Source organism: Vanessa atalanta, chromosome 14 (genome assembly GCF_905147765.1).
Source record: "Vanessa atalanta chromosome 14, ilVanAtal1.2, whole genome shotgun sequence".
Classification (NCBI taxonomy): Eukaryota; Metazoa; Arthropoda; class Insecta; order Lepidoptera; family Nymphalidae; genus Vanessa; species Vanessa atalanta.
The window spans coordinates 6461825-6477211 of record NC_061884.1 but is presented as its reverse complement, the minus strand read 5'-3'; the positions used below and the strand labels follow the sequence as shown (position 1 = coordinate 6477211).

Sequence of the window (15387 nt, the reverse complement as noted above, 5' to 3'; positions counted from 1 at the left end):
AATCGTTATTGGTCAATGGCAGCCGATAACGCATTAGGCGCCCAATGAGCGTTCAATATTTAGATTTGCTCCGATTCGTAAGTCTAACTTTGACAAGCGTTTCAGAAACTTAAGATTAGAAAACTTCAATGGAAATAATAAAAGAATATATAATGATTTTTTTTATCATTTTATCAATATTCGTGCTGACGGCCCGCTTAAAAGAAGATCGCAAGTTAGACGTACTAAATACGTATTTACAATTAAATGAAAAACATTGTTAGAAAATCTGCATAAGTTTTAAATATTCTTCCGAAGTAGATAAAACTCTTAGTCAGATATTAAAGACCTTTTCTCTGTTATAATCATTTTTTAAAATTTAATTATAATATCTTTTTAGATTGATTTCTGTTAATTAAAAAAAATGTTGGAACCAGATTTATCACGTGACATCTTTCTTTGTCCAATGTAACTGATCAGTCTCAATACATCGTATCGTTCTGTGCACGACAGTTCATAAACTTTCCAGCAAGAATCTTAATTTCTCTTCATTTCAAATATTTGGTTGAGTCGTTGGATTATTTTTTATTCACAGAATATCTCTATATTATTTTAAAATTCCTTTATCATTTATGGAATGAATATTTAATTTCTAATAAATGAAAAAAATGTATTATCAAGGATTGGAATATCTTATAATGTTAGAAAAAATAAAACAAGTAAAACCAGGCTCTATGAGATATTAATTAGCACCGTTAGGTTCTAGGACTTCTCATTTTTATTATAATACGCTTAAATTAATTAATAAGGTTTTATTTTGATTACAGATATTGTCTGTTAGCTATAGTTCATGAGGCACACTAAGTACGTTAATCCGCTATGGCCATACCCGGCAACGCATAATAACATATTCTCTCTACAAAGTGATTTACTTGATAGTCGGCAAGACAACGCATTGTAGTATACAGATTAATGTTTAATCATAATTCCAATTAAAAACACAACTAGACAAATGTATTTATTTTTAAGTGTCTCTTAAATCATTCTTGTAATAATAAATTAACGTAAATTTTTGTTCACAAGCGTAACAATAATTTAAATTAATAAAAAAAAACGGTATACTGAATACATGCAATCTAAGGGTACCTGGTAAAGTACAATATCATTATTATTACCTTAGTGTTTAATTGTGCCTTCAGGGCCAAGATTATTTCTCCAATAATACTCTTCATATTTCTCTTTGAATGCAAAGCAATCGATGAATTATTAAATATATTTAATTGTTTAATTACATTCTCGAATAGCAATTTAATCAGTCAAGCGTTTTGCGTACGAAAATTCTATATGTTAACTTACTTCGTTCAGTATTCAAAGAACATAATTGCTAGTGCTTGTTCACGTCAATCTGACTTGTAGTTGTTCCCTTAACTAACGTGACGTCGAACCATTCCTAACTTTAATATATATCAGATGTGTATCGCATATAACTCAAACTATTTATATATATTTAATAGTTTATTCAAAATTAAAAAGGAAAAACAAAATTGCTACGTCGTAATTTAAAAAAAAATAAATAATTTTATATTTTGTATTTTTGATGTTGTCCTATCAAAACAATAAACAACACAGATATTATTTTTTACGCATTACACTCTAACGTCTTAAATTACTTATTTAATTTATTTATTAATTTTAAAAAAAAAAACGTTTGTTTAAATAATGAGATTTGTTTTTTTTTTAAAGTAAAGTGATTGAAATGTAATTAACAAATATCGTGATTTAGGTTGAAGTTAATTATTCAGATTGAGGTTCGGTCTATCGACTAACACATTTTTAAGATCGATTTAAATCTCAGATTGTATATTCCGATGGCAATATATTTCGGCTAAATCTGCTAAAGCTATACAATAATAATAATTACTATTATTTTACTTTGTAATTAACGTTATAACGGTGATAATACAATTTTGATCTTACATGTCAATTTATATTGACTTTCTTTTTAAGATCATAAAATTGTCTGTTGATCGCTCCTTAGTGATAAGACCGCCTTATTGTTCACCTTAGATATTTTTATATTACACATATCGTAAAATTGATATCTTTGTAGAGTATAGAAAATAATCTTGTTATTATTATTTAATATCTATTGATCTAAGTCGGGCATGCACAATACACAACCGAGAGTATGCTTCATTACGAACGACCGTAATACAATAACTGATTTATAGCGCAGCTACTATAACTTAACGAACACAATAGCAATGAAGATTTGGGATGGCAGTGTGAAGTACAATCACAACAGACGGTACGCTAGGGATGGTGATCTTAATTTAAGGAATCGAATTTTTGAAAATTACAAATTATTAATTAAAGTCGTATCTTGATGTAGTAGTTTAAAGTTACGTAAAAATAATGTATTTTCAATAAGAAGCACTTATAAATATCTGTCAATATTAATATTAACGAACGAAATAAATACGACCTGGATTATCGCAGAACTCTGAGTCCTGCAATCGTTCTATTTAGTTTTCGCTAATTTTTATTAAGCAAATTAAATATGTATGCGTTCAATAGTAATTGATATTAACAAAATATCAGAAAAAAATATCATTAATTTAATCTTATTATAATTTGAATTTAAAAATAATAAAGTTATTATTATGTAATGAGTGCATTTATTATGAGAAATATAAACTCTAATTCTTATTTTTTTGATAGCATTGAATAAAATAAAATAGATTTTTTCATAAAGAATGTAACAATTTCATTGGACAAAAATCCAATATTAAGCCCAACATCTTCAACAAATCCTACTTCAACATTGCAAAGCTGATCACCCTAAGTATGACACGTACCCAGTATATTACTGTTCGCAACTGTGTTAGGTAATTTTGGTACATGTCTAATCCAATTAGCTATTATGATTCGTGGTCCGAATATTAATTTCATGGTCGTTTTGTAAGGCTACATTCTGCGACCTTATGTTAACAATAGAGATGGCACTTACCCTGATCACGTATCAAACACAATTGCTCTCCATACTGTATTTTAATATAATCATAAATAACTATTATTATTCGAATATTGAGAGTACCTTATTTTATTACTAACAGTATTTAAAACGGGATATTTACCATGTTTTTATTTATATTTGTTGGAGCTCGATATTTCGACATTATCTACGAATGTCTTGTTCTCGTGAATAAGACATTCGTAGATAGTAGTAGATTCCCGTTTTAAATACTGTTAGTAATAAAAATAACCATGTTAATTTAAAATCTTACCTTATTTTAATGCGGAAATCGCTCAATTCCTAGAACACGTTAATCGTGAAGATTGCGGATTCAAAACCAGACGAGATTGATGAAAAGGAGTAACTGAATTTCTTGTCCATTCTTCTCAATAGAATCTACATCCCAAACTGTCGTAACTTTAAATATATTGTATCTTGAAAATTACGATTCGAGTGTTCTTGTCATTTGATTATGTAGATTCTTACAAGAAGTAGGTGCTCTAATGAAGTAAAATATTTTTGATTATGATATAAACTATGACCACAAACACAAATTTTGTTGTTGATTAGTTCCAAATGATCTAGCTGTCGTTAGAATAAATGGTCAACTATTGTTTTAACAGATTTTGTGGTATCAAGTTCCGTACAGTGCAGTTCGCGGTTGCGGGTCGGCGTGGTTTAAACCATTCGCCAATGTTTAGTAAAAGCAACAAACCAACAATCGCGATTGGTTCGTTGCATGCCTCGTTTAATGGCTTGTGGTTTGTTAAACGCTTCAATGACTGATTCTAAGTAATCGAAAACTGAGTTTATAGCGATATTCGTGCACGCTATCTGCCGCCGCCTGTTCGGCTGTATGGCCTTTTTTAAGAAAGCAGAAATTTAAAAATTCTCAATTTATAAAAAAAAAGTAATATATATATTGTACGCTCGAGAAATAAGTGGACTAAATTAAGATGAGTAAAAAAGGGAGTTGCTATCTCAAAATCCGGGCTCTTACCTTCGAAGACACTTTCTTCTTGTGAGCGCTCCCTTGGTCTTCACACACATGAAGAACAAAGCCAAGGTGTAGGTGATATTATTCGTGGGTCATTAACAGGATAGTAGTTCTTTACGCTAGCTAACTTTAAAGCACGGCGCGTTCATGATACACACGTTGCTGCGGCCCACACGAGAAGGGAATTACGTCATACGTCAAAATCATACCATGGACAATTATCCTATTTACACTACATATTTTATTAATTGATATGAAACTGCTTATAAATTTACATATATTAGAAGCCAAGTGTGCCTATCAGTCTTACCACCGTTAAACTTAGATACTTATATCGTACAATTGCCAGATTAATTTCAAACTAGCTAGCTCGTATGAGCTACATTCCTACTAATCCAGAGATTAACATATTCGAATATTCCAACATTCCTCTTTACAATATTTGTATAGATTATTAGTTTGACGCTTTAGAATTAGACCTCAATAAAATATTATTTGTCATAACAGCAGCCGAGGTGTATTTCATTATAATTGTCGTTGGTTTAATTTCTTCGCTATCTTTAGTCGCTTTGTTTTCTAAACTTCATTGAAAACTTCTAAAACAAAGAAATGCAAAAGCTTAATACCTTTACTAAATTAATTTACTCCGAATGGGTATTTTGAAGGCAAACGTTTCCTACGTTACTTACGGGCAAAAGGCATAATACACACAATAAACAGTCGCCTTGCAGACTTTACTAATTGATCCCCGATGTAACGAACCATTGTAATTTCTCTTACGGCTAGACGCTGCCTCCACAATTACACAAAACCTAATTACAACGAACGAGCTTATGGGAGGGATGGAAAAGATACAAAGATGGTTTTATATCTAGAACGCAAGGACATCAAAAGGGGTTTACTATTTTGATGTTTCTTATTATTCATGTTAAACATTAAACTAAACCACTTTAATACTCTAACTAGTAATTGTTGCTGTACCTAGAATACGATGCTTTTCTTTGTTATATTTTGTTCTATATTACGGTACGAAGTTCTGTAGAATTGTTATTTAATAGAAATAGCTTTACAATCTATTATACCCAAAAGTATATACAGTTATAATAATATATAACCAAACAGAGATGTTTTTGTGTAATGTGTTGTTTTATAAACACGAAACTAAGATGATTGATGAGATTTTACATTCAATTCCACTTTTACAGATCTATTACACATTAGTTCTATTTCATTATATCTTCTGATCAAAAAAGATTTAAACCACGTAAGATGACGTTCATAGCTCTGACAATTTTCTTGTTATTAATTAAAATATGTCATTGAAAGTATCGAATTACAATTCTCGGACTCGTTTATAAACAATCGTTAATATAATAAATGTGAAAGTTTGAATGGATGTTTGTTACTAAGTCACGCCAGAACGTCTTAATGAGTCATGAATACAATTAAGCTCAGAAATCTATTATAGTCCGAAATAGCACATACATAGGTTACTTTTATCCCGAAAATCCCGAAGACAAAGCCGCGAGCAGGCCTATTTAAAAATTGCATTTTATTAAACGTTCTTTAAAAAACCTACCTGTTTAATTTTGTATTTACTACGTCATTATTTAGAGCCTAAGAAGTAATAATAAGTATTTTAGCCCAGAAAATGAGCCTCGTTTTTGAAAAACACCTTTTATCATAAAAACTATCATTGAACTCAATCATAAAGTTTATTGCCTGCAGGTAATGTTAAAAATCAGTAATGTTAAATTTCAAAAGATAAAATATAAAAGCGAAATATAATTACTATTTAACAATGACAGTGTAGACATACATTGACATTTTAAAAGACTACCAACGCGAAATGACTTTGCTAGTACACAAAATTAAAAACAACGTTTCATAACATTTAAGTGAATTAAGTCAAACGACATTCCAATATATTCATGATTGTTACAGATGAAGGTAAAATTCATAAAATCGTGCAATGGACTCGGAACGGCGACAGCCAGTCAGCTTTACTTGACATCTTCGACGTTACTCCCGGCGAACCAATTCAGGTATGTGAAGAATAAATTGCATTTTAACACCCGCTTTTCACGTATGAACGTGATAAAAATTGAAGCTGAAACTTTAACATTGATGACGAAAATATTTTCGAGTGCTTTTACTCGGACAAGTACTCAATTTTTAGTCATTACAGTCAACTCGTTACGAAAAATTATTATTAATGATATTTTTGTATTAAATATTTATTAAGATTTTATAACCTCGTGTCACATCTTTTATAAATGTTATATTGCTCTTAGAATTTAATGAACAATCAAACCCTATATCAGCTTAATCAAATTTTCAAACACAAGACCCTCTGGTATAGTCTTGGCTGAAATTGACCCAGAGGAAATTATATTCAATACCAACCGATAGAGTTCCAGAAAACAACATATTTCGAAAATAACTAATTACTTTAGATAACAAAAACAACAAAATCATAAAGTTACTTCTAACAGGCAATGGCGATATCCCGTGTGCACGGCTCCTTGTACGCAGCGTCAGACCGACGCGTGCTACAGCTACGCCTGGCACTGTGCGCGCGCCGCTACGATGCATGCGTACGTTGCGCGCGCGATCCTTACTGTGGATGGGACCGGGATGCTGGCGTGTGTCGCGAGTATATGCCGGGGTAAGTTGATTGTTTTTTTTCCAGAGAGCTTTATTTTTATGTCATAACTTCAACAAATAAAATATTATTTTTATACACGAATATTTGACCTTAATAGCATCTCATTGTATATTCTTGACATTGTATATCTTAGTTTAAATTGCCTTTGTTTCATTTGGGCTACTTTTTATTTTATAAACTATACATACATTTGTATTTATACATTCAACAAAGCGTAATAAAGCTTGCTACGTGTTACCGTAGAGCATCATGAAATTTAATAATATTATGGTACGTTCTATTAGCTAATCAGACAACACTTTGGACCGTGCTCCATGCATTGAATAAACGGCATCCATTGTAAACACACTCTAATAATGTCCAATTAATTTGCAATGTGCAATTCTAGACTGTTATTTAACACAATTTTTTTTATAAGACTTAAATTCATAAAATTTAAATTGGTTATAAGCGTTTTGTGATTTTAAGTGGTCATATCTGTTTCCTAACTTTGGTATCGTAAGTATCTGTATCTCCCTAACCGCAGCCTTCTCCACAGTTGCCAAGCATGGACTAAGGTGATCTCTTAGTAGGGTATATAAACCCGTATTAAGCTTAAAAATATCTATTATTATGATTTTAAAATATTTTATTTCTAAATATATATTTTTTCGTAAACTATTTTGAACATAACATTTTGTGAAATATCTATATCCGTACGATATTTGATCAAAAATAGAATTATAATCTAAGATTATGTTACTAGACAAGTAGTGTGGTGGACAAGGTTCAGTAAGCATCTGAAATCAAAGCACGCCGAAACTCGCTCTCAGACTCGACACATTATCACTTGTGTTTCCTACTGAATTCAATGATAATGCGGTATTTTGATATCAACACTTTTGCACATTATCGTCAATACCTTCATAAGTGTATTTTTAGAAAATATTAATTTGGGAACAAACATTAGAATTGCATAAATTCTGATTAATGTTGCTCAATGCTATATATCTTAAAATATTTATATGTGTCGTAACTACATAAACAAATCAAAGGAAACGAATTCGTGGACATTACTTTATATATTTGATCGAAGCAACTACTTACGTACAAAATATAAAAAAATAGATATATTTCATTATATTTGAATCCACAGGTTAATACAAGACGTAGCAAATGAAACAGCAGACATATGTGACTCGTCCATCGCCCGCAAGAGCGTGTCGGCAACTTGGGGTCAGAGCCTGCACCTCGGCAGCTTTGTCAAGATGCCAGAGGTATTGCAACCCAGGGCTGTCACGTGGTTTCACTACTCCAGAGATAAAGGAAGGCATCCTATTACTTTTAAGTAAGTTCAATTTTATAAAAAAAAAACATCAAATTTATAACCATAGCAAAATATATATGTTTAATTAAAAAATATCTATATACTTTAGAACCGTAATCTATACAAAGATAATTATGTTTTTTTCTTTGTGCAACACTGCAAAATTATTTTTATTAAATTTGATGGATACTTTTCATAAATTCAAGTTAAATCATCACTAAAAATAATATATACAATTAAATAATATCATTATAACCTATTGATTTAAATTAGAAGATCAAAAATTCGATATTGTAATTTAGCACGATTTAGTTCCAAAATCAAAAGAGAAACATATATAAAAAATACTTGCAAGCCTTTTTCCCATTGCAACGTTTATATAAATTTAATAAGAACAATAAAATAATAAAAATAACAACAATTAATTGTGCGAACGAAGTGAACACGCGTGTAACAACATTAATTAAAGTGTTTCCAAAACCACCATTATCGCACTTCCTCTGTAATTAAAATGCAGAGGGAAACTCGAGATTCTGGTACATTCGCCTAGTCCTATCCTTTACGTTTTTAAGCGAGGGTTTATTTCGTTAGCGGAGCTGTAATTATTTCTTAAAACACAGATAATAGGATATCAAATTCGTTAAGGTTAAATACGAAAGGATTTAGAAAAGACAATTATGTACGAATTGTATTTGTTTATTTCCAGTAAACGTTTGCTTATATTACGTAAACAACGATCTTATTTATTTTTTCATATAATTGAATACTTCTCGTTAACCTATTTTTTAATTTTCAATATCAATGTCTTTATTGAAATAGCATGCAGAAAAAATCTTCGTATATACATATATCACCTCAAAAATATTGTTTTTGTCCAGAACTCGAAAAATTGCTTCGTTGATATAGTAGCTAGCTTGTATAGCTCTAGAGTATGAGGTTTCGGGGTCAAATCAAGAAAGGCAACGCTATAGTTTGGAAAGCACATTAGTCCTTTAGTCCCACGTCTGATCTTTTTCCGGTAGTATCAGATTTTTACCCCATCAAACTATAAAAAATTAGGAAATATATCTTCTTCTCTATCTAGTCTCCACTAAGTATGACGTCATAATGACAATAAAAAAATATAGCTTATCGTACCAATTTGTTTTTAGTAAACCAGAGAAGTACATCGAGACCTCAGAGCACGGTCTGCTCATCATATCAGTGACGGAGGCTGACGCGGGCCGTTACGACTGCTGGTTGGGCGGGTCCCTGCTCTGCTCCTACAACATCACCGTAGATACGCACAGGTACAGATTAATGTAATCTAGGTATTACTCATATGTTAATGTAAACGTCTCAGTTTATGCTATGATTTATATTACATTAGTATAACGCGTCAAAATTAAATTAAAATAATATGAAGACCCATATAATATAACATGAATATGCTTCGAAGCAACCGGCAATTTTGTAGAGTAAATCAGTCAATGGTCTTCTATTAAATAAAATTAAAGTTGCATGTCTCTTCTGTCTATTTACTCGCGAACTCCTATCATATCAGACTTCTCTTTCGGATTAAATAAGTTTAATTTTATTACTTATTACAGTTTTATTTAAGTTAGTGATCGAGTAATTCCAGACAGAGACGAAATATTGCGTCCGTTTCATAATAATCGAATGGGATCTATAGTCTTCTTGAAACAAGAGAGAATTTCACGATAAATAGCGTAAGTTAAGCCGAAATAATGATCATGAATAATAATAATAACATGGTCCATTGGTACCCAGTTTCTATAATGAACTAATCATGATTGTACAATCCGATCCGATAACCGATCGCTTTTGAGTTACGTGTAACGAACCGTTAAAATCGTTCCTATACGTCAAATATTTGCGAGTTCGAAAATGTGTCGCGTTTTATAAAAGGTTTTAGAATATCGCCTCGTAGACAATTTTACCATACGTAAGCTATACAAATAGTGATTAAATCTACGTGTAAAACCATAATTTATATTTTGTGTATAAGAATTACTAAATGAAATTAATTCACAGATGTTCACCGCCGGAAAAGAGTAACGAATATCAGAAGATCTACTCGAATTGGTGTCATGAATTCGAAAAATACAAGACGGCTATGAAGACTTGGGAAAGAAAACAAGAGGTAGATTAAGGTTTCCATTACCAGAACATTGATTGATTTAATTTTAATTAGGAAAGTTTGACTTTACATAAACGCCGTTAATGAGTTATTATGTAGAATTTTTGAGTTAAAACTAACTTAACTGTAAATTAATTAAAATCGATTCGTCTGTACGTATAAAATACTATGTTTAATAAATATAAGTAAAAAGATATAATGTTGGTAAGCTAAGCTAAGCCTAAACCATTATATATAATAAATTTTAATAGAACCGGCATAACGAATAGTATAGATACGAGAAAAATAAAATCATAACCCATATATATGCATTGGCTTCATGAATCTGCCTTCAAACGTTTCACTTCTAACTAAGGCTCTTTGTTAGCTTGAGAAAAAGATTTCGAGATTATACCACTGCATCCAATACGAATTATAGCAATAACTTTAACTCCGATGTCAACTATAACTATGTCCCCCGAAAATGATAAATATAAAATTAAGCATATACAAATACATAAAAACTTGACAAGAATTTTACTTTTTATTTCTGGTAATTTGTTAAAACTTGTATTATTTAGGTTATTTTATTTTCCAGCAATGCTCGAGGCAGAACGACTCGAATCAGAACACTCATCCAAACGAGATAGTGTGATAGCTTCTGAACATCGCCTATCTCATGTTTCAATCAGTCAACTACTACGCCGGAGCGATACCAGTGCCGTACGTCTCAGCGGGCCTCAAGTACTTCAACATATTCTCGTGAATTATCCACAATTAACAGTGGAGAGCTCATGACCATAGTGGCCCATTAATGCCAAAACTTATAAAAATACAGTGAGAGCGAACAAAATAACTCAATTAAAAAAATCCAGCCACGTTTAATAATTATGAGCTCAGCGTAGTGAACCAAGTGCCCCATATAAAATTAAATTACTAAAAAAACTATACTGAAACTAAATATTTTAAACCAATCAAATTTAATTTAAATAAAATAGCTCAATACACGGATTTGTTACTAAATATAAACAAGAAGACCAGACGCGGATCATTAAATTACAATTCAGTATTAATTGGCTTCAATTGTAACGAAATTATCTATAAAATCAGTGAATAAAAGCTCAAGTGAATCACAACTTTAGTGTTAAATAACAGAGAAATTGATAATTAATGGTACAGAATTATTGATCTCGTGAACCCAGTGCCCCATTAGATTTTGTGAACTCCTCGTGATTTGTGACAGAACATTTCCAACAACACAGCATAACATGAGAAGGCGATTGGATAAAAAAAAATTATGGACCTCATTTATTAAAATTAAGGACAGTTTCCTAGCGTCGTGCGTTGCTTTGTTGGAATATTGAATGTAAAAAGGACTTATCTAAATCGTAATGTAAGTACGCTTCTTTCGTTGAATAAGTAGAATTCTTAGCGATCAAAATGGAATTAATTTTGGATGTAAACGATAAATTATTATCACCGAATATTAATTGCTATAAGCCATATCTGTAGTGAGCGAGTGCTATTTCATTATTATTTACTGTATTTATTCCCCGTTATTTCCTATTCCGCTAGCGATCTGCATATTATTTACCTTTTAAATTAATGTGTTCGAGCGGTAATTAACCGTTAGATTTAATAAGTGAAGTAAAATAAATTCAACAGTTATGAAGCTCGGTTGATGCCCGATGTAATTAACTACATAGTATATTGAAAGTTTTAATGCACTACGTCCGATTTTGATATTTGATTAACGACATTAATTTGGAACATTTACTAAAATGTAAAAGTAAAAGCAACAATTATTCAAACAACTTTTTGCTTTTTTCTCGATAACAACAAACCATGTATCATGATCCAAGTTGTAATTAAGTTTGTTAGTAAATGATCAAGAGAAGTTATCTCTCTGCTCGACTAATGGGTGAATAATACGTATCGTTTCGTGTTTTCAAATCTCCGAGGGTTGTGGCTCGCCTCATTATTTTTTCCTTTTCGTGTAAATAGTTACTTATTCTTTTACTAATGTAAGTGTACTATAGAATGCACGTCCCTAAACGTAATGAATATAATTTAAGCCTGTGATATATAAGAAATTCGTTTAGGTGATATAATTTTTAAGTGTCTACTCAAACATACACTGGTATTATAATCGAGAATATATTATTTAAAATCAAAATTATCAAAAGTATAGATAATAAGGACGTTTTTAAAGTAATATTATATGTTTCTAATGTCAGAATTAATACTTTACAATAAACATCACAGATTTAGTGTAGATTAAAATAGATGTCACATTCCTTTGCCACTGCCATTTAAGTATAGATATATAATTATGACGGGTTATATTTTATATATAATTCATTCAAAGTTTAAATGAAATGACCCATTGTTCTTAGACGTGAACGAATATAGTTATATATTTAATCCATAAAAATGTAAAATAGACTTTATGCGGTACAACCGTATAATTGACGTAATAATACAGCAATAATTTTTACTAAAATTTCAGCAAAACTTGCTCATTTGAATAATATGTACGCCTACACATACGGAACCAAAACATATTAGACTCCATATCTCTTAAAACTTCTGAGTACAATAAACTCAGAGAAAAGTAAATCAACATAGTTTACTTTGTTATAAGAATTATAAAGTATATTGTCAAATTTATCTTAAAAAAAATATACTTACTTTCAAATATTGAATCCGACTGTACTTTATATAGTTACCATATGTTTTCGCGTACATATTTACATCATTAATATTTATTCATATATAAATTGAAAAATGAAATATTAGCGTAACGTAGCCAGTGTTTAGGAAATACTCTGCATATTTTTGTACAAAAAAAATTAATCTAAATGTGTTTAGATAATTAGTATGTAATGTTTATCACGTATCATTCTCATTGGTACCTTTTTGAACTAATTTGTTCCGTTTACACTTACGCTTTTTTGTTCTCATAAATTATATATAATATAAAAATTGCCATGAAAAATGTATTATTGTGCTAAAAATTTCATACTGCAAAATCAAATTACTTGAACTAGAAATAGCAATTCAATTCAAAGAACATAACGAGAGCGCGGAAGTGTAAACGAAGCCATTTGACTTCATATCATTTTTACTACGAGTACATAAGAGCTTGTATCGTATTGTACTTACGTCATCAATTTCTATTTATAACGCAGTCGAATAGAATATACAAACGAATTGCATTTTATGAAATCATAAAAATATATTTTCTAGTATTTTATTGAAATACCTTAGCGTTATCAGCTATATTTATCGTATGTAGTGAAATTATTTAACTTGTATCTTGAGTACCGTGGACACCGATTCATTTGTTCTGATCGTAGTAAAATGAAACTTATACCGGCCATTTTATACAGAGATATCGATTAATTCGTTTATGAAAAATCTTTTATGTATTCTATAGATAAATCAAAAAGCTCAACTAATAAAATAATCGTTTACATATTTATTCCGCCATCTAGTATAATTATTGTAAACTTAGGTGCTTATTATTACATTGTGTTTGCAAATACGTATATTTTCTGTCATATCATGATGTAAATACGTGAATCGAAATAGTTATAACATAGAAGTAAATATCTGAGCTTCGTCGTTTATTAAATTATGTATTACCTAAGATATTGTACTTAAGAATTTTAGTTATTATAAAACTAAGGATTTCCCAAATTTCGGGATGATCTTGCGCAATAATTATAGCTAAATACTTACTATTGTCTGTACTATTGGAATAGCTCTGTAAATTTCACATGTTACTACTATGTAAGTTAAATTTCAAATGTAGTCTTAAGATTTTATATAATAAATCTATGAAATGTATCTTGCAGTTTGACTTTTATTTATCGCATCAATATTTTTTGTGTTTTTATTGAACAATATTCGTTATCCAAGTTCGATTTGTTTTTAATTACGTCATCACGCTTTACTTGCGAATACAATTAAATCCAAAGTCAATGAGAGTACGCATATAAAAATAGAAATGTTTCTGACCAATTTCAGTTATGGTTGTAATTCTAAAGAGAGGCTAGACTACACTACACAATTGAATTCCCTATTTTCTCACTCTCATAATCCGATGGTAATCAAATGGATTTTATTCAAGTGTAAGACCAACCGCTTACGTGATATCCGAGGCATAGGCCAGCAAACTCTGATCTGCTACACAGATTTTCTAGTGAAAAACCCGCAATAATGGCTGATCCAGGGCTTGCAACCCAACCTTAAACCAAAGACCTCAACGACGAGTATTGCCGCTTTTTAACCAAGCCACTATATCAACGAGGTAATCATTCGTAAGTACGAATAAAAAAAAGCAGCCAACCCCGTCACAGATTTTCTAAATGTACCATTTATTATTTTCACTACAGTGTATTTTAGGAATCAAATACATTACAAGAAAAACGATATTGAGAGGTTCAAGAGGAAGGAGGCATGTTTAAAATAGTGTCAATTCATCAAGCCGCATACCGGGTTGACATTTTCGTCATAACAGCGGTAGGGGCCCACCCCACGGACGAGGGTCTATAAAAAGTGAGGGCACGTAATTATATAGTGCCACTAAACTAATTTCACGATACATTGCCTACAAAATCTGTGCTTGGCACCGCCTCGCCTGCCAACGAAATGTGATTTCGCCTTCGGACGCCTGATTACTATTGTTATTTGCTATTTCGTATGAATTACTAATATTACATTATGTTAACGCAAATTATTCACGATCGTAGCTCTGTTGAATATTATTATTTATTTTTGAAATCACATAGCAATTTATGTAGTAATAACATAGCGTTATTATATTATTTACAAGAACATGAAAACCCTTGTCACGTCAATATTAAATATAATTTAGAATTTTATGCAGATGAAACGACTTATGTCAATATTCTACGGTCAAACAGTAATATTTACTACTGTTGTGTTCTGATTTGAATGGTGAGTGAGCCAGCGTAACTACATGCACAAGTGACATAACATTTTAGTTTCCAAGGTTGACGGCGTGTTGTCTATGTCAGAAATGGTTAAATCCTACATAATAAAAAAAGTAATAGTATTATATGATTGCATCTTCTGGTATTTTCAAAATTACTCCCACGTTTATATGTATAAATAGATATAGAATAAATTTATATGAAGATTTTTATGTAAGTACATTAATGCACAGACTACAAAACTATAACAAATAAGTCATTTATAACTGTCATAGATACATTTTCAAAAAATTCGTTTTCGCAAACCGCAACTGTTCGCATTAAACATTAAAAACTTACAG

The 15387-nt window shown here is 30.7% G+C and overlaps 1 protein-coding gene across 2 annotated transcripts in view; it reads left to right on the top strand.

The window, feature by feature from the left end:
* LOC125068759 (semaphorin-2A) overlaps positions 1-12277 on the top strand; it is a 173630-nt gene extending 161353 nt beyond the window's left edge. For both annotated transcript variants that reach the window (XM_047678063.1, XM_047678062.1), the window contains 6 exons: positions 5937-6037; positions 6488-6660; positions 7796-7987; positions 9118-9255; positions 10001-10109; positions 10684-12277. In XM_047678063.1, coding sequence (XP_047534019.1) covers positions 5937-6037; positions 6488-6660; positions 7796-7987; positions 9118-9255; positions 10001-10109; positions 10684-10740 — 770 coding nt within the window. In that variant the 3' untranslated portion in view covers positions 10741-12277. The remainder of the gene's footprint in view (positions 1-5936; positions 6038-6487; positions 6661-7795; positions 7988-9117; positions 9256-10000; positions 10110-10683) is intronic.
* Positions 12278-15387: the final 3110 nt, after the last annotated feature.